Source organism: Emys orbicularis, chromosome 11 (assembly GCF_028017835.1).
Source record: "Emys orbicularis isolate rEmyOrb1 chromosome 11, rEmyOrb1.hap1, whole genome shotgun sequence".
In the NCBI taxonomy this organism is placed as follows: domain Eukaryota; kingdom Metazoa; phylum Chordata; order Testudines; family Emydidae; genus Emys; species Emys orbicularis.
This window is the reverse complement of record NC_088693.1, coordinates 40,710,570-40,731,812: the sequence shown is the minus strand read 5'-3', so window position 1 is coordinate 40,731,812 and position 21,243 is coordinate 40,710,570. Positions and strand designations below refer to the sequence as shown.

The 21,243-nt window shown below is 39.8% G+C and overlaps 1 protein-coding gene across 2 annotated transcripts in view; it reads right to left on the bottom strand.

Moving 5' to 3' along the window:
- The window catches only part of MAP3K20 (mitogen-activated protein kinase kinase kinase 20), a 134,421-nt gene that overhangs the window by 92,495 nt on the left and 20,683 nt on the right, over window positions 1-21,243 (bottom strand). For both annotated transcript variants that reach the window (XM_065413487.1, XM_065413489.1), the window contains exon 2: window positions 1,704-1,791. In XM_065413487.1, the coding sequence (XP_065269559.1) occupies window positions 1,704-1,791 (88 nt within the window). The remainder of the gene's footprint in view (window positions 1-1,703; window positions 1,792-21,243) is intronic.

The following is a 21,243-nucleotide window of genomic DNA, read 5'->3' as shown; positions in this document are numbered from 1 at the left end:
GTAAAAACTGTTAGAATTAACTGAATACCAACCAGTGACCTAGGCTAATGAGCCCACAAATGATAGCAATAAAAAATTAAATGTTGTCCCTTGGCTATTGAAGACATAGCAGGGGGTGGGGGCAATTGCTGGAGATGCTGCTAGCAGAAAGGACATTACTGGGCAAGAATTTCCCATTCTGCGGCCCACTATCTCCTACATTGAGATGTCTGGGAAGTAGTGAGCAGTGAAAATAAGTAGGGAGGGATAAAGAACCAGATCGTTTACTTTCAAAGGGAGAGGTCTTCCAGGTAGTACATCAGGTCATCTAGATATTTGGCTAGTTTTACAACAAGCTATATAAAAAACACTTGTAAAGTCAGTATAAGCTAAAATTTCATACAACTCCAACTCCAAAATGAATTGAAATAAAACAGTCAAAGGAAATGTTCAGGAATAAAGCAAACCACCTCTAGCTGCTGTTATACAGTATACAGAGGCAGAGTATATGGAGCAGTATATAAAGGCAAAAATTCTAGAGGCAAACTGGAGAAGGGGTCATGGCCAGTTCAGGCTGTGCTGCAATGTGGCACCACCTCCAGAACTGCGGAGAGAACAGCTCAGACATCTCAGAATTGTGGGAGATGCTGGGCTGCAGAAATAAAATAAACTTCAATAACTCACTTAACGGATAAGAGAGAGATGTGTATACCCAGTTGAGTACATTTATTAAAATAGCTCTGTAGTTAAAAGAATGTCAAGCAATTCAGTTCATAGCTTGTAAAAATAATTGTTTTGGTTCTTTTAGAAGAGGCAGTTTTTGTCATCATTTCCATACTTGCTTTCAAAATATCAAAACTATTAAAAATTCAGTGGTGACTAAAACTGGCTACACATTATATTACCTTGCAGGTAGGATACAGTAAGCCAACAAAATATAGAGCCATGCAGGAAGCCTTCTGTGATAAAAATTGACTCGGTTCGGGGCTTACAATGCTAATGTACAAGGTCTACATGACAGGACAAATGATGATGAATTCAAACTGAGTATGGACTATGAAATTTATTTATGCAAAGTGATGGGAGAATAAGATGGAGGCCTCCGTTTGAGAAGTGCCTAGTCTAGGGTATGTCTACACTATGGCAACTATACCCGCATAGCTACAGTCCCATAGCTATGCTGGCATAACCCCATAGTGTAGATGCAGCCTTCACTAATGGAAGGGGTTTTTCCATTGGTGTAAGAACATTGTCTCCCCGAACAAAAGTAGCTAGGTCAATGGAAGCATTCTTCCTTCAGCTTAGCTGTGTCTACGTTGGGGGTTGAGTCGACATACCGATGGCACTCAGGAATGTGGATATTTTCACACCCCTGACTGATGTAGCTGTATGTCAACCTAAATTGTAAGTGTAGATCAGGCCCTAGTTGAGAAACCCTCCAATCCTGCAACTGACTCAATGTGGGTGCAAGCAATGTGACCAGTTAGGTATTGCAGCTGTAAGTGCACTCAGACAGAATGTCAGTAATGTCAAGAATACATTTAATCATAGGTAGAAATAGAAACATGGTTTCCAATTATGTAGATATAATTAGTTTATTTAAGACTTTATGCCATACACTTACAACAGCAAAACAAGAGCATACAGTTCACAGTTTGAGTTAGGATCTAGCAACGTTAGACCTTCTATATTATAAAGAAAAAAGTCAAAGGAAGAGTCCTCACCTGTAACTATGCCATAGTTAGGAGGTTCTATAATGGCTCCATAGAACTGAATGACGTTTTTGTGACTGAGCACACTGAGTATTTCTGCCTGTTCAAAAACCAAAAGAAAAAGTTTGACAATTAATAATAAAATGTATTTGCTGAAATAATATATATTAGACTCCATGCACAAACCACACATATCATATATATGAATCAGAAAAATAATGTCCACTTGGGGTATTCTCCCTAGAAAACCTACCTGTTTCAAAACACTGTGAGAGAGTTTGGAAAATGCAGAGTTCTCAGCACTTCTGAAAATCAGGCCACTTTTTAAAGTGCCTAAATAAGGATTTAGGAGACTAGTTTTTTTAAAAAAACTTGGTCAAAAAAAGATTTTGGGGTTTTTGTTTGTTTTTGTTTTACAATGGTGTGTTTAATTTTTGGGCCTCTCAACATTTGCAGCTCTATAGTATATTCCAATAGTAATAATAATAATAATAATAAATAATAATAAAATGTTTATTTTAAAAAATAGTCAATGATTTTTTAAAAAAAACATGTTATTGTTTTACACACACACTCTAGAAGTGGGGGGTTATAGAATGCAAACACAGCCATACTATACATTATCCCTCCCAAAAATGCCTTCCTTGAAATATTACATTAACCTCTGAGCTTCTACTAGCTAGATCAGTCACAAGCATTGGAAGGAAACAAAGTCATGGTCAGTAAAGCAGTCAGCCCCACTGAGTAATAATACATAAAAAAAAATAAGGGACCTTGGCAAGCTTTATTACAGCAGCTACAACCACCCTAACAAATATAAAGCCACTGGCAAAACAAACCTAATTTGTCTCTAGATTTTGTACTGAGTGCCATGGTATGAATATACACGTGCATGTGGAAGCCTATAGATGTGTAATAAGTAAACATTTCACATGGTTACAATAGTTTTTCTCTTGCAGCCTTTTCCAAATAACTTCATCAAGGTTTGAATTAGCACCTTTAGCTGGTGTGCTATGGTTTGCATATGCTGAATGCAAAAGTTTAATCATAGCCTTGAACTTAACCCCAAGATTTCTGATTGCACAGTGTACTATGTTGTTTCCCCTGCTCAATGAGATTTGAGTTATTATCACAAATGAACAGAGTGTAATGCACAAACAACTTCAATAGGATATAGAATTTATATTCTACAGGTGTGGTACATGCATTGCTGTATGTATGATACATGGAGAGTTTCAAAATTCTTTTTCAACGTTCTGTCCCTCCACAGCATAATTAAATAATTTTGATTTTTTAAAACGTCTCATTATGTTTTCATCAGAGGTGCAAAATCATATTTGAGGCTTTTGTAAGGTTATTGTGAATTTCAATGCTGGAGGACCTGATTCACCTAGATGGGTGCAAGGGCATTTAATTTGCACCTACCTAAGCAACTGTGCCAGAGGTGCGATTCACCACCACCAAAGGACAGACAGTTATATTCCTGCTATCCCCGGAGGGAATCTGCCAGTGGGCTGGAGCTTTGAACTCCAACCACAGGTCCATAGATACCCTGCCAGCAGCTGTTAAAAGATTCCGACTAATATTCCTATATTGCCTGCTTGAATATTAGATCTCAGTCCCTGAATCCTAACAATATCATGAAAAGTGAGATGAACAAATCCAAGTCTCTTAATTCAGGCCCAACACAAATGAAAACATCTAGGATTCTTTTGTTTTGTTCAACACCCCAGTGCCCTGAAAAAACAAACTCACTCTTCTTGTGTGACCACCTGAAAACTCATGTCCTCTTCACCTAGAAATATGATGCTACAATTAAAAAATACGTCCACGCACCATGGCTTGTGTTATTTTTTTCATGCTAAACTTCCCCAGGGTCATGCTTTTAGGCTCTAAATATACCAAGAATTTAACTGAGAATCATTAAAACGTATTAAAATCATGTGATGAAACCATTTTCAATTTCATTGCAAGAAAGGCCCAAAGCAGGTGCTTTGTACTTTAAGCTCCGATGCTGTAATAGCTCACAAGCAAGAGGAATGTTGTGCCAATTCAGAGCCCCACTGAAGTCAATTGAAACTATTACTACACTATCAATTGCAGGATCAGAATCTAAGGGTATGTCTACACTGCAATTAGACACCCGTGACTGGCTCATGCCAGCTGGCTCGGGCTGTGGGGCTGGTCCCAGAGCTTATGCTCCTGCCCAAGCCTTGAAGTCTACATTGCAATGAAACAGCCCCACAGCCCGAGCCCCACGAGCCCAAGTCAGCTAACATGGGCCAGCCATGGCTGTCTAATTGCAGCGTAAACATACTCTAAGAGTCCACGTCAAACCATCAGCTCAGATGATGTAGAGCATACTACCATACATTATTTACAATGTAGTAACAAATACACTTTGGTCCATTCAGGGCAGTTACAGGCATTGATGTACCCATTGCTTTTAATGCATTTTTTTCTTGATCTTATGCTGCTGTTCACATCTCTTAATTAAGATGTAACTGATGTCAGAGCAAGCTTGTATCTAGGACTGGGGGAAGCAGCTATTAATCATCCATAAAATCTCCCAAATTAGGAGGTCATAAAAAACATCTCCCCCTAAGGACCATTATTCCTAGAGAGAAATCTTTTCTAGGCCTCTTTTAAATCAATCACTCTGCTGTCTTTAGAGCTGGAGATTCCAGCCAGTTCCTTTCACTTCTTGCTCTTTTCCATGGCTCAGCTGTGGATTACATTAGCCAATTTGCAGCAGGGACCAAGCAAACAGCCAGTCATCTTTATCAATGCAATTGTGCTTTGAAAATCTTTTCTCCCCTTCTGACATGGATGTTCCAGATTCTAAGTGAAAACTCGTAGATAGTCACTAGTTGACTAAATAGCTAAGGACCAGATTTTCAAAGTTATTTAGTTGCCTAAACACAGACAGGTGTCTAGTGGGATTTTCAAAAGCATCTGGGCACTTATGAAAATCCCCCTAGGCACCTATCTGCAACTTTAGGTACCTAAACACCTTTGGGAAACTGGCCCTAACTGACTCAGACATACACAGTCTGGACACACTGTTGAACTACAATTTGACATGCAGGACAACCACAAGTGGCATCTAATTTACTGATGATACCCCACACCCAGTCATAGGATAAGTCCTTGGCTAGTCACAAGGTAATAGCAATCACCACATCACATTACCAACCACTCATCACACAATATTCTAAAACAGTTCTGGATGAACCTGAGCACTTGCTGATCTCTGTTAACAATATGTATTCCACTGAAGCGCAGATTGGACAGCATTTTGTGGGTGTGGGTGTGGGTGGGGGTGAATCAGAAAACCAAACCAAACTACTTTGCTATGTTTGAAAACTAAACCATTGACAAGAAATTAGAAGACAAAGCAAAGTACATTAAAATACATATTTTAATTAAATTAATGCTCATGAAGTGTGGCCAGTGTGGCAGCACTAGAACATGAAGTCCTGTCTTTACTCAGAAGACACGCAGAGTGCAGGCAGCAGGAGTGCAAGCTACCTCCATGCACCCTGACATTGTGCCCAAACTTGACCTCTCAGAATCATCTCTCCTGCTGAAAGGATAGTTTAATCTTTATGTCCATTTGCCAATGAAAGTATCAGTGAACACCAACTGTCATGGTGGCTAGTGTGCTCTGGAGATCTGTAAACTAGGAACTGAACAGAGACCTCATCACAGATGCCTCTAAACACCATCTATTAGGTTTCTATTAGTGTTGTGCTTTGTATTCTAGTGCAAATACATAAGCATCAATATGAATTCTCTGTGTTCTTTGCCGTCAGTATTAGAGCCCCCTGAGCCTTGGCTATACTTATGAACAGCCCCAATACAATACTACATTTACTGACCACCAATCAGTATACCTCTGCCTGTTCTGACCCTTGAGTGTAGACAAGACAAGCCAGGGCCTGCACTGCTTGAACTAATCAGGATATATACCAAATACATGTAAAGATAAATTCCAATTGGTAATTCCAGGATAGGTCTACACTTTTTTCTCCGCCGGCAGCACTTGGCTTTTTTTTTTTTTTTTTTTTGCTCCGCCTGCAGACCCCCGAACCCCGTGTCCCAATATTTTCTTCCTCTCATCTGGTCACCCTACCCACTGCCCCCCTCCGCCCCAGGGGCCGCAGAGACATACCAGCAGCCAGCCGCTTCCAGGAGTGGCGTGGGGCGAGGGCAGGCAGGTAGCCTGGCTGAGCCCCCCACCACCGCCGCCTGGGAGTCACCTGTGGTAAACACCTCCTGGCCAGACCCTGCCCGGAGCTTCCTCCTGCACCCCAACCCCCTGCCCCAGCCCACACCCCTCACCCTCTCCTGCACCCCAACACTCTGCCCCAGCCCGAAGCCCCTTCCTGCACCCAAACTCCCTCCCAGAGCCACACCCTTCACCCTCTTGTGCACCGAACACTTTGCCCCAGCCCAGAGCCCCCTCCTGCACCAAATTCCCTCCCAGAGCTTGCACTCCTCACTCTCTCCTCCCCCCAGGGGCACACAGAGACTTGCCAGCAGCCAACTGCTTCCGGGAGCGGTGTGGGGCCACAGCAGGCAGGCAGCCTGCCTGAGCCCTGCTGTGCCGCTGGTCGGGATCCGCCTGTGGTAAGCGCCTCCCGGCCGGAGCCTACACCTCACACCCCCTCCTGCACTCCAACCCCCTGCCCAAGATCAGAATCCCCTCCTGCACCCAAACTCCCTCCAAGACCCCGCACCTCTCACCCTCTCCTGCACCCCAACACTATGCCTCAGCCTGGAGTCCCCTCCTGCACCCAAACTCCCTCCCAGAGCTTGCACCCCTCACTCCTGCACCCCAAATCCCTGCCCCAAGCTCAGCTCAGAGGCCCTCCCACACTCCGAACCCAACTCCCTGCCCCAGCTCAATGAAAATGAGTGAGGGTGGGGGAGAACGAGCAACGGGGGCGGGGGTGGGAATGGAGTGAGCGGGACAGGGCCTGGGGAAGGGGCAGGGCATAAAAAGGTTGGAGACCACTGCTGTAGTGCTTCAGTGTAGACACTACCTTGGCTGATGGGAGGGGTGATCCCATTGGTGTGAGTATTCCACCTCCCCATGAAGCAGTAGCTAGGTTGACCTAGTGCTGCCTATGCCAGGGGTTAGGTTGGCATAGCTACATCTCTCAGGGGTGTGGCTTCTTCAACCCCCTGAGAGACATAGCTATGCTGATGTAAGTTCCCAGTGTAGACCAGCCCTCAGCTAATGCAAGGCCTGGCTTGCTCTTGCTTACACTTAGGAGTTAGCACCAATACAGTTAGATTGATTGGTGGCTGAATTGCAGATATTCAGGTGTGTAGACAAGGCCTTAATGTCAGATTGTGAATTCCATTCAAAATAGATACAAGGGAAGAATTTCTGGATGATATTTTCATCCTCTGGACAGATGACCTAAACTCCCTCATAGATTTCCACCACAACTTCACCCTCCACCACCCATCCATCAAGCTCTCTCTAAAACACTCCCAGACCAGCATCAACTTCCTGGACACCACAATCAGCTTCAACAATGGAACCCTGCAGACAACTACAGACAAGAAACCCACAGATCACCACACTTAACTTCGCAAATCCGGTAAACAACCCAAAAACACCAAGAAATCTGTTATCTTCAGCCAGGCTCTCAGAAATCACAGAATATGCTCCGAGGAGGAAGTATGGGATACACATATTAACACACTTAAAAACTGCTTTCACCAAACAGGGAAACTTCACCAGAGAAGTAGATCACATCATAAAATGGGCCACTCAAATAACCAAAAAGAACCAGATTCAATACGTAAAAAAAACCTTCCAACTGCACACCCCTAGTCGTCACCTACCACCTCACACCACAATCCACATGATCATTAAACAATTACAACCCATACTTGATGGAGACCACACCCTAAAAGAAATCTTTCCTGAACCTCCTCTTCTGGCCTCTCTAAGGTCCTCATCAGAAGCAAGCTCCCCATGGACCAGGATCCACCAACTCAAAGCAGAACCAGACCCTGCCAGAACAACAGATGCAAAACCTGCAGATATATCTCCACTGCTACTGTGATCAACACCCCCCACAACACACCTTTCAAGATCCATCGGTCCTACACATGTCTATCACAACATGTGGTGTATCTCATCCAGTGCACTAAATGCCAACAACAACTGTGTGGGTGAAACCAGACAATCACTACACTCTCAAACGAACTCACACAGAAAAAATAAGTGGCCCCCTCAAGGATTGAAGTTACAACCCTGAGTTTAGCAGGCCAATGCTCAAACCACTGAGCTATCCCTGCCCCCCAGCTACCTTACCTCAAACAGTCTGTTCTACCTTGTATTTAGCTGTGATACTCTGAGTACCTTTCCCACACATGAAGAAAAGCTCTGTGTAGCTCAAAAGCGTATCTTTTCCACCAATTACCTCACCCACCTTGTCTCTCTACAATGAGGAAAGGCAGCTTGTCAACCCCCTAAAACTATGCAGGCCTGGGTCTAAAAAAGTCCAGCTGATTCCATATGAACATTACCAATCATCACACTTATTATTCCAGCTGGTTGTTTGGTGGGGAGGAGGGAGCAGGAGAGGTAGCACGGGAGAATACGTACAGTGCATCTTTCCCCCACCCTCTGTCTGAGCATACTGCTTCAGATCAAATTTGGAAATAAACACTGATTCTCGTTAGACCATCAGGCCAGCCAGCAGCCAACCAACTTTGCTGTTAATAAATCAGTTAATTGCACAGCATGAGGCACCTTCACTCTATGCAAAATTGCAGGGTTAGAAATGTTTAGCTACTCCAGCAATCTGATTAGCAGAACATCCCTACGTGTTTTCTAATATTTATTAATGTATTGTGCAATAGAGTTTGATTATTTACATTCCTGTAAATAAATGTTTGCTGTGCTTATAATGGAAATCTTCAGAATCAATTAGAAGAATTTAAAGCAGACTTGACAATGCTTTAGTCCCAAAGTCTAACAGCATTTAAGGACTTTGAACTCCAACATATTCCTGGGAGAGTTTAAATCTTAGCTTCTTCCCATGTTCTCTACACTGTAAAAATGGCCAATTGGGATAACAGTGTTAATGTTTCATTTAAAACTATTCTATTTACTGATTACCAAGACTAAATGAAACACAAAATGCTGATAAATGTTTAGGGTTAAAAGTATTATTTGTTGAGTGCTGAAAGAATGGTTGGCCCTTAAACATAGAGAAAACACATTCCCAAGGACACAATATTAAGGAGCTTAATATCTAAAATTACAACACAAACACGAAGTACTAGGGGAGACTAAAAGATGGATCATAAAATTGTGTAGAGTTCAGGGGCAGGCACTGGTTTGCTTTAAATGTATCACTTCTTTGTTTAATGACATACCAGATCAAAACAAACCTGGTAACACTTTTGCACACAATAGCCTTACCTCTGTAGTCAATGCTAGAGCTCCCATAAATTTTGATGGAAGCAGAAATTGGCCCTTACTGGCTATTATTTTAATGACATTCTTTCTAAAGCTAAACCGAATATGATGCTTAATAAACTATTTATATTTCCTGCTCATTCTTAAGTGTGCATAAGTTAGTTCTCTTAAGACTACAGTCACGCTATATTTCAAGTCCTAGATTTACATTCTATTGCTTGTCATGAGGTTCCCCCTTCCCTACTCCCACCTACAATATGCAGTAAATTGAGGGATTTTTAAAAACAGTCTGCAATTAAAGAACTCTTTAAAATAACCACATAACAATGATAGGTAGTTGCTAAACTGTTTGATCACTAACATGAAAATCAAAAGTGGAATATAAACCCCTCTGTTTTTTTAGACCCTGCCAGGAAACCATTTGTGCATTTTCTCATAAAGTTTTATAAGGAGGGGTCAGTAGTTTTCATGCCCCAGAGACCCCAAGAAGAACCTGAAAAGCTGTTATTCAGCAGAAGCCAATTATTGTCCAATTAAGGACATGTTTGTTAAACCCATTAAATCTTCTTTCATATTAGCAAAGCAGGATGGAAAACACATGATGCACTGTGTAGTCAAAAGACTTTGATGCGTAAGGAACATTCAATGAGAACTTTAAACAGTAAATAAGCAGAGTTATCTGCTCTAATGAGGACTGTGGTCTCTCCAATACACATCTCATGGTTGACTTCAAATTGCAATTGAATTATGAAAGCCCTGCTTGCATGCTGACTTAAAGCTGGAAGGGGGGGGCTTGATTTGGTTTGTATTCCATTTAGGGGATTACCTGTCCCAATTTAACTTTCAACAGCCCATCTAAAAGGTAAGATTTTTAAGACAAAGAAATTATCAAGTTTCTAGTATAGGAGATTCACATATTCAGTATTATGCTAGCACTGATTCACCAGCCACACAAAGAAAATAAAAGTTAAATTGCACTATTGAAGTGACATTGTTAGTACTTTTGTTTTTAAAAAAATCTTACTCTTTTGGGTACTTTTACAAAGACACACAAAAAACGTCATTAAAAAAGTTAAGGTTGGAAGCGTGGTTCAGTGATGTCCGGCTCACACCCAAAACCAGTATTACGTTTTTGTTACTGAAATTCTACACCTTTTAAAAAAGCCCCAATGGATACAATGTGTAAAAATGAAAAAATATGGGATCCAACCCAGTTCCCACTGCTATGTAATGGAAGATTATTACCCTGCCTGTTTTATACACACTTAGGGTGATCAGATGTCCTGATTTTATAGGGACAGTCCCGATATTTGGGGCTTTTATTTTATTTTGGGCTCCTATTACACCCCACCCCCATCCCAATTTTTCACACTTACTATCTGGTCACCCTATACACACTACCCCAAATCCATTTTTTTTTCTTTTGTAATAAAAATATGTTGGTGGTCACTTAATTTTATAAATTGCATATTAATTGTTTAGTAAAAGTCTAAAAAAGAAATATAGTCCCAAAGTATCTCAGTTCTGTAATTTAGTGTAATGTGTTGCTGAAGTAGAATCGGTGTTATAAAATGTGGTCATTATCTGTTGTTGTAGGTTTGTGCAACTGTATGTAGACCTTGGAAGTTTATATATTTAACTTGTATTAATTGTATTTTGTACCAGCAAGCATGTAGATTAAATGTTTAATATTAAAGGATATTGGAAATGGATCCCTTGAATAGGAAACAGGATTTTATAATATTCTATAATTTGTTATTTTGACCTTTGCATATAATTTTGCAGTTTTCAGGGCAACTTTAAAACTATTGGATTATAAACAGAATCCACTGATTTTTAGAATCTGGAGGACTTCCCTGTCAGAACAACACAATTTTAAAAGACAGTTCAGTTAAAAAAAATTGGAGCAGAGAGAGATTGGTACATCAGAAGTTCTGGGAGATTTTTTCCTAAAGACACTATGATATAATTGACGAGAGATAATACACAGCTAATTTAGGCCTTAATCTTGCAACTGACACCACAACGGGAGACCCAAGAAACCCATGCAGAGCCCCAATCAATTCCCAGCATTGCACACATTATATGCAAAGGTCAAAATAACTTGGGAGGATCAACTGCAGAATCAGGGCCTTTCTTTGTCTTCATTATATTGTGGGCAACAATCTCCTGTCAACGAGGGAAGGAGAGATTGCTGACAAAAGCTGCAGAATCTAGGATAAAGCTGAGTAAGGGCACTTTATGCATAAAATTATCATTACAACGGGCTCAAAAAAGTTTGAAAACTACCTTTTCAGATACAAATACACTGCCATCTGTTAAAACATGGCACTGACATAAAGGATAAACACCTCCTTTCCCATGGATTTCAATAAGAAACCCACTGAAGCCCAGACAAATCCCATAGGAGCATTACATTATTCAGTGTACAGCATGGAACCATATCTAAATTTTATACTAGCACTCATGACAGACTGAAATCTGCCAGCAACATTTGGTTTTTGTTATGGTTACTGATTTTCTGATTGTTTGCAACAGCAAAATCATTTAAAAGATAAAGATACTGTATAGTTGTAAGGAAACAGATGTAAGATTTCAGAAATTAGTCACGTTCTGTGAACTGTATTTGAAAATACAAACTTTAGTATCTGGGAACAGTTAAAAATGAAAGCTGTCAAAATGCACAGCAACACCTGATAACTGTGGGAGGGGTAGAATAGTTCTCTGAGCATCAGGTTTGAAATACCCAGACTCCTAGAAAACAGTATCTTTACCCAACAGGGTCACTCTGGTTTTCTGTTAGATTTAGGGTGATCTTCCCTTTTATTCTGCATTGTTTTTTGCAACTGAACCTCTTATGAATATCTGAGAAGATGTTAACCCAGATCTCGAATTCTCCAGAAGAACAGAGAAGTAGTCAAATGCCAAAAATTTCTGCCCATTCTCCAAAAGCAGGTGAAATGGGTACTGACCTGGATCTGGATACTGCTGTACTGGAGCAAATGCAAGAATGTCAGAGGAGATCATTTTAGAGATCAAAGTCACTATACATCTTATGTGAACAACTTTGCTAGGGACAACAGCACAAATGCAACAAGCAGAACGCCCCTCATCCCCAGAGAACTCTCTTCAAGCATCCCAGCACTTGGGACCAAGACAAAAGACAATCATTTAAAGCCTGGCTGAAAAAAGAAAAAAGTGGAGACCTGGAGGTTCAGACTCAGTGCAACAACCTATGATCATCAGCATCCTGGAGGGGATAAGCATTTCCAGAGGCTGCTGCTAGACTTATTACACCTGCCTAAAGATAACTGTGTTGGATACTTCACACTTTTTTAGAAGTTTTATATCCTGTTTCAATTAAGATAAAATTGTCTGAACAACTGCAGAGTTCCCAATCTGTTAGAGAAGCAGAGAACTTTCTTGGAGATATTCAACTAGCCTCTTCACTGAACAATTAGCATAGACTCTCCAACAGAGGTAACAAAGAATGGACTGTGCTCCACTTTTCAAATGAAGTTATCTTTCAGCTAAGTATTTTCTCAAACTCAGTCATGAAAACTGTAATCTTCCTTGGCAAAAATTGCCAAGCTGACCTCATGGAACATAAGAATCCAGCCTACTACATCACTCTGTCCTGCACAGAGCTCTTCTCCAACCATAGAGGGCCATCTGCAATCCTATCACCTTCCAGACAAAAGTGGATGGCTAGAGTGACAGCCCTATCTATATCTGTACGGTTGAAGGCTTGTTAAGGGCAGTGCTCTAGGCTAGGTCTCAACAGCTGGAATCCTCTATAAAGGCCTTGTAAAGTCCTGTACAAATGACAGCAAGAACTCAAAAAGTTTCAGGATATATGGTCTTTATCTCATTTTCAGAACAGTTAATACATTGCCTTGTTTAAGGTTGAAAATTTTTATTTTATGTAGAAACATGGCTGATAAATAATAAACCTCCTGGGTAGAGATGTTCAAAAAATGACAGAAATTTTTTTAAATGTTGAAATTGTTTCCAGTTTTAATTTAATTTCCAGTAATTTAATTTTAAATGGAAATTGTATGAACTTTTTCTATAATGATTTTGAAAATTATTTCAAATAATAATGATTTAAACATTTCCATTAAAATATTGATGAGTGTCAGGAAATTTCATAACATGTGAAAACTGATAATTTTTCATGAAGTTAAGCTTTCAAAAAAGAAAAGAAAGAAAACACCATTTTTGGATGAAGAACCTTTGCACACAAAAACTGACCAGCTCTGCTACTACATTGTGTGTTTGACATCTATGTTCTGGTTTTCCTCTAATCTTCCTACTTCTGTGCTGACTTCTCTATACAGAATCCCTCTCCACTTCTAGATCTCTCTTTCTACATGTCTACTTTCTGACAAGAGAGACATATTAATGATTATTTGGAAATGTGATTTAATGTTTCACTGGTTGACTTGTTTGTATCCTTCCTCATCTTTGTTATCCTAAAATTCTTTAAAATAAAAGGTTTACTTTTTAAAAATTCTGTTGGTTAAAAGAAAACCACCCAAACTCTAAATCAAAACAAGAATCCAAGCCAGCTGCCGCAAATGAAAGTGTGCAATAAAGCAGTAGCTTCAGGTCTGCTGAGAAATGGAAACTTAGAAATGCCCACAGTAATGTGTTGTTAATTCAGGGCTGATCCTGGCCCCAGTGAAGTTAATGGCAAAGTAGTAATTGTCTTTAATAATAGTAGACTGTTAAGAAGCAGTGGACATACATGAATCCCTCACCACCACCACCAAACTTCCTTAAAATGATTTAAAAGACATGTGCGAGTGTTGGGTAGAAGATAGCTGGATATTGAAATATTTACTGTGGTTGTGTATTTGAAAAACAGTATAGTTCAAAATCACAGTATATTTTGGGATGAACACATTACATCATTACAATCACATGAAACCTTGTTTACTTCTATTTCTGTATTTGTCTATTACTGCCAATTCCACTGAGCTGCATCCCACCAATCAACACTTTCAACTTTTATTAGATGGAAAAAGAAACCCAAACAAATGTCAGACACACAAATATGAAATGGGAACCATGCACACATCTAATAGGAAATTAGAAGAAGTTATGTACACAATACAAAATTACATGTATGAACAGTAAGGAAATCATAGATCTTTGCATTTTGAGATTTAAAATAGCATTTTTTCCACCAGTCCCCAACTTCTTTTTGTACCATCTTTATAGATTACCTTTGTATACATTTGACAGATGAAGAAAGAAAGGAGGCTGGAACTTTGTATTACACTAGCACTTAGGAATCTCCAAAGCAGTGATCCATTGTGCTAGACACTGTACAGACAAAAAACACATATCAGATAGGATACAGGAACAGGCTGCTGCTAATGGAAATCATATTCTGAATCAGACTGCTGCATAAAGTATTTTGAAGTCTAGGTGGTTAACAACTCTGTTCTGGTACAGTCAGATATTTCTCAGGAGGAGGAGTTCTCCACCTACCAACATTGTGGAAAAGAAAATTCTAATTAGAATCAAAATAGCAGTTCTGTATTAAGGGGAGGGACAAATGCAACATCTTCTCTGTTTGGGTTTTGCCCTGTATTGCTCACTGAGGTTCTGGAGGTGCTCTGATCTGGAAATCAGGTCCGTATTGGCAGACAAAATTTTGTGGCGGACAATAAGATTCAGTATTTGTGAAGGTGGTTGATACCTTTCTCTCTGAGGTGGCAGGCTGCCAGGATCTCTCAGACAAGAGATTGTCAGGTCCCTACTCAAGAAGTCATCTCAGCAGACAGTCTCTAATGTCCCCTTTTTGAGGGAAGCTTATTGATAAGTTGTGACAATACAAATCTGACAGTACTGGTACTGCTTATAATCTGTTGATTAATTTCAGTCTGTTTTCTGCCATATCCAGCCCAAAGAGACAGCCCTGATCATTTTAGTCAAAGACCTCAATTGGACAATGGACTCAAAGGCCTGATTCTGGGCCCTACTCCAGCTGCTCTGATGGCACAATCAAATTAAGTTTTAGCTACTATAGCTGGTTGAAAATTACCATTTATTTTGCCAAAATTTGAAATTTCAATTACATTGAAATTGAAAAATTCAGCCAGCACAATTAGGTACCTAAATTTAGTTACCCACATGTACAAATTTTGGTCTTGATGTTACTTTAGATTCTGCATTGTTACAAAATTTGCATTCTATCACTTCTCACCATCAAAAAAATCATCATTTTTGACAGGGAATTTTGAGGCACACAGATCTTAGGGTTATAAAAGCCTCCTCCTTCTTCTCCCCCCACTCACAAAATGATTGTTTTAGTTAAGAAAAATGTACCTTTATTACTGTACATGTACCAAAAAAAGTAAGGTTGGTAGCAGTCGTCTGAAAAGATTCTTTTTTGTTCAAAGGTCTTATTGAATTCAGGTTTTTGATAGTTTGGAGGAAATGGCATAGCTAGAATTATACTGAAGTTGTAGAGTTCAGAGACTAATTCTTCAGAATGCACATTTTAACAAAACAATGTTCTTAAAAAAACAAATATCACCATTCTTCCTTTTTTATTGCAAACAGGGCTGGATTTTAACTATAAAACTATGTCTAAATCCAATCAAAGTGAAAAATCCTAACCTGATGGCTCACAATCAAAAGACCCCACAATCCTTTCTCAATTTTTCCATTGCCACAGTTCTCTTAAAAGGATGTCTTGCTACAGAACCCGAAGAGTGAAAGATTTAAAACTGTGGGACCAAAATGCACCCATCAAAATCAGGACTGTGGTCTAAACTTAACCAGCTGTCAAATCTAGCAATATGAATGTATGCACACTTCTGCCTAATAAAATTTGAATCAAACACTTTGCATCTGATTCTCCATGTGAGCTTTTATGCAAACTTCTAAAGTGCAAGGAATCCTGGGGTGGAAGAGCTATTCTGAGAGCTTTCACATAATTAGGGAAACCACTTCCTTTGATTGTAAGTGTTCAAAACAGCTGAATTTCTTCTATCAAAGGAACTCTGTGATTTGGGTCATCTCTTTTACTTTCTCTTTCATGTTTCTCAAGATGAGAGGTGAGACTGTAGAGCACATTATTTAGAAAAAAAAGATTCCACTTTTTGTTTTAGAGATTGAACTTGGACTATTCAAAAGGTTGCCATTTGGGAATCTATCTTTCTTACCCTCCCTCTGTTTCCTTCTTTTCTGCTAAGGCTTTTCAGTGGCTCTAGTGAACATAGTCCAAAATGCCAATTTAAGGAGAAGAGAAAACTAGAATATGGTACATAAAGAAAAAGGATTGTAGTTTTTCTTTGTACTGTTTTGGCTGAATATGTAATTATAAGGAGCTGTATCTGCAAGATCTTGGTCTTTATCATATTCTCTTCTTTTATCGTTCTAAACACTGACCAAGCAAAAAAGAAAAATGTAGACATTTTTAAAAAGGTAAAGAAAGCTGCTAGTCTGATCTTTGAAGATGTCTATGGGCTTCTTTCTTTCCCAAAAAGTGAACTCAGGTCATCATTTGAAGGCAAAAGAACATGCTGCTGGAGCTAACAACCAATGCCAATGCTATTACAGTATCAAATGTCACTTAAGCCTGATCTACCTAACTACAAAGTTGGTCAACATTAAGTGCCAGGTTCCTTGCAACAGTGACCGCTCTGGTCACAATTTTAAACTCCACCGCCCAAGGCTCAGGGAGACCAGAAGATTCCTCCCACAGACACTCCTTTAAAATCCCCCAAATGTTTCTGAAATCCCCTTTCCTGATTGCGCAATTTGTCTGATCAGGAAGCATTGAATCTCCTCGGCCTGTGGAGAGAAGAGGCTGTGCAAGCACAGCTACAGACCATAGAAACGTGGACGACTACAAGCAAATTGCATGGGGGATGCAGGCAAAGGGAGTGCAATGGGGATCAACAGCAGAGCCACTGGAAAGTGAAGGAACTTCACTAGCGATACCCCCAGGCCAGAGAGCACAACAATAGATCTGGTGCTGAGCTGCACACCTGCCGCTTTTACAGCGAGCTGCATGGCACACTTGGCAGACGCCCCACCAGAACCCCGCAGACCATCCTGGATAACTTAGAGACAGAAACCCTGCTGTGAACAGCGAGGAGAAGGAGGAGGAAGAGGAGGAGTGAGGAGATGTGGCAAGGAACTCCAGCCATGCTATGAGTCAGGACCGGTTTGAGACTACCAGAGTCTAGCCAGTCCCACCAGGAAAGTGTGGTTGAGCTTAAAGAAGGAGAAGGGACTGCAGATACATGTGGGAAGCATTTTTCCTTAAAATTGTTCAATTTAAAGATGGCCCTCCCGTCTATCCCCAAATTAACAAGACAGGGCTCGTATGCCACTAGCCTGTTTACTGCAGTGGTACCAGATGAACTCATTACAGAGTGGCATTGGAAAGTGTTCTACAGCAGCAGAAGAAATAATGCAGCCATCACTAGAATCCTTCGGAAGAGGATTGCAAAGAACCAGCACAAAAGTTGCATTGAGATCTCTCAAGAGGATAAAAGGAACATCCCTATTCATATAAAGAAAGTGCTCTCTCTATATCCCTACCCTGTCTAACCCCACAGGGCAATGAAAAGCAGATGCCAACTCTGGCTCCGTTAGTTGTACTGCTGCCTCTTTTCCTATGAATAAAACAATGAAGAGTGGATACCTTTGTCTTATTAATTTAGGGATGGGCTGGGGGCCATGCTGAAATGTGACCATTGTAAAGAAAAGCACATGCTACACTTATCCATGGTCCCTTGCCCTTCTCCATGCTCATTCAGCTGTAAATACAGAAGAATCATGCGTTCTGTATTTGCCATGTTCATGAGAATAGCAGAGAGCTCTGTGGTATCCAGGCTTCTGTCAGAGATGGCAGAGACCAAAAAGTATGGTGCAGGTTTGTGTGATTTTTTTTTTTTAAAAGGTATGAAAATTATGGGATATAGATGGCATTATGGGATGGAGAAAATTGCATGCTGGGAATCTGACCCCCTAACTCCCAGAGAACTCTGGGCAAGTCATTACTATCACGCAACACATTGCAAACATGTCCCAAAAGGCACTGCACCAGATGGCGGCACATCACACATTGGGATAGCTAACCGCAGTGCACTGCATTTTACACTGACACAAGAACTCCTGGTACACGTGCACTGCTCCAACACAAGCAGCCATGTATACACACCTGAGCAATATACCAACATATGCGGCTGTTCGCCAACGTAATTTGCATCAACTGAAGTCAGTAGTGTAGACATGGCCTTATTCTGAAAGAATTTCTCCAGCCATGCACCCTATTAGGGCTGTTGCTGAATACTTATCTCAGGAAAGTCTTGGGAAAAAGCAATGAACCTGCTCTATTTCTATAATATTTCCACAGAGTAAGGCACACACACACACACACACACACACACAAAAAGCAGCACAAGATTTCATTGTGCGATTTAGAAACATAACATTGGTATGTTTACTTACTCATAGAAGGACTAATTCATATTATGGTTCCCAGTCAGTGAAAATAATAGAATTCTACATAAAGAATTATTAGTAAAAAGGAGTTTTGAGACCCTTATAAATGGAAGGTATATTACCTAGAGCATATAATCAATGTCCAAGTGGATTGAGTTATAGCCAAGAAAAGAGAGAATGGGTTAGCTGTTCTGGGGAAAAGACCATGGTAATAATTTTGGTATCAATACCTATATAGATAAAGAAGGGGAAACCAGGAGTAGAAGCCAGTGGAATTCTGGACACAATACTCGACGCCAGAGCTTTTACAAATTCCTGTACAGGATACTACCAACAGAACATAGAACAGGTAGCATGTCTAAACGGTTTCGATTTTTACCTATCTGTCACTAAGCATTTATACCATAGTTGTCACCTTAGTATGCAAATACCTTACAAAGAGATCATTATAAACATAGCACATAGCCCCTTAATTGGTCTAGGTGATTAAAAGGGACACAGTCCATATAAAACAAACAGAAAAATCAGTTTTGTCTGATATGGTGTCAGGGTGAAATGATTTAAATCAAAGCACTATAAATCACTGATTTTAATCAAGATTGAAATCAGCAAGTAGGAAACACTGATTTAAATAATAAATTTTAATCATGTTTTGCAGTTGTACTTTTTAGTTATGTTCGCAAAGAAAGATTGAGTCTCATTGGTTGATAGCCAATAAAACATGTTGATTTGCAACTAAATATAGCCTTTATGCTAAATTTGGTGCTTCTTTTTCCTAACCAGCAGGATACACTACATCTATACACATTTATTTAAGCAATTATATAGCTTAACTTACTTCATTTTTCCATTTTTATGATGTTAGAAAATGGTGAAGATGCATTTCTTATTTAACTGATGATTAATTTTTTCTTGTGATTTTTGTCAAGCTCTATTTGGGTGGAAATGCAAATTAAATTAAAAATGCATAAAAAGTATTTTAATGTTTTTGTTGTATTTTATTAAATGCAACTACCTTAAATGTACTGGATACATAATAAAAAAATTGATCAAGAAGTTTATTAAACCATGTTTTGCATTTAAAACTAATTGACCTATTAAATAAGGGAAGTATCTGTAGTTAGTGAGTTGAGCTGATTATTTCTGGTCACTATGTCCTTCAAGATTTTGGAACTAGTAGATCCCATCCTCTCACATCTAGATTTTATGCACAGATTTCAAGAGGAAAACAAGTGTTCCTGCTTTTTCAACTCCCAATGGGTTTCTGAACTTGGAATGAACTAGCCATTGACCTGAACTTGCTGAATAAACTGAAATGAAGAAAATACTCTCTCTGCACCTGCAGAAGAGGCTATTCCTATGAAAAGCTGGTTAATCACTTCAGCTGGTTGCAGGTTCTTAGCTAGTGACTTCCAGCAGTTCAGGGTGCCTTTGTTGTTGTTTTTTGAAAATGGCAGCAAACATGTACTGCTTAATATTATTTTGGTATTTTAAATTTTAATAGATTATTTTAAGTTAAGGCCTTAACATAGGTTCACAATTTCAAATTTAATTTGAAATTTGTTTTTTATTATAAGTAAACCTGTTGTGACAGAGTGTTGGCTAGGAAATCCTGAGCCAGATCTCTGTCACACCAGTTCCAATCAGAAAAGGGGAATTGGAGCTGGCTGAGTAAGCCCAGGCCTAAGTGGCAAACAGGGAACAGCTGCTGGCCTCGTTAACCAGGGGCTACATAAAGGCCGGCAGGAAGAAAGCCAGTGAGTTAGAGGCCACTCTCCCCTGTTGGCTGCAGAAGCTAGTAGTCCCTGAGGCTTTAAGCCTGACACGGTCTGTAGCTACAAGGTGGTGGCTAAATAAAGAGCACAGGTGATTACACCAAAGCTGAGGTTTCTGGCTGGTTTGTGGGTGCAGAAGTGGCAGAAAATAAAGGGGCCCCCCTGCACCCTGTTACACCTGTTTTTGATTTAAAGGTAAAAAAATCTGATTTAAATGCAAAATCTGATTTGATTTTTTTAAAAACATTGATTTTTATTCACCCTGTACGGTCTTAAATACTATTGTCTCAAATAATATCTAAGATTACTAGAGCTGAAAGTGACTAGAGAAAAAGTATTTTCTACCTTCTTTTCAAGTTGACAGCACTTTGGGTATAATCATTTAGTGTATTTCCCTACAGCTAGTTTCTTTTGTTTGTGCCAGTCTTTCTCAGGGCGACAGGGAAGAGAAAAAAATAGATCAGAATTAGGAGAAGATGCTTGCAAAAAACGCATTGTGGCAGGAAGATTTTAGTAGGTGTAGTCTCCAACACTACTTTTAAACTATTTTTTTAATGACTGATTTTCACGTCAACAGCCTCTCTATTATGCAGGACTTGAAAAATACACTAACCTGTGGCGACTCTCTTTCCTGGGCGAGTGACAACAACTTGTGTAGAATCTAAGCGTTCATTTTAAAGATGTGTTCCTAGCCTGTATGCTTGCAAAGTTAACTTTCCAAATGTGAACTGAATGCAAATCAATTTAGCACTCTCTTCCTAAGTCTGCAAACAGCTTCATTGCCTCTGTTGCTGCTGCTACTTTGTTTTTGTTTTTACTGCTGCTACTGGGAACCCCAGTTTTTAAAAAATAG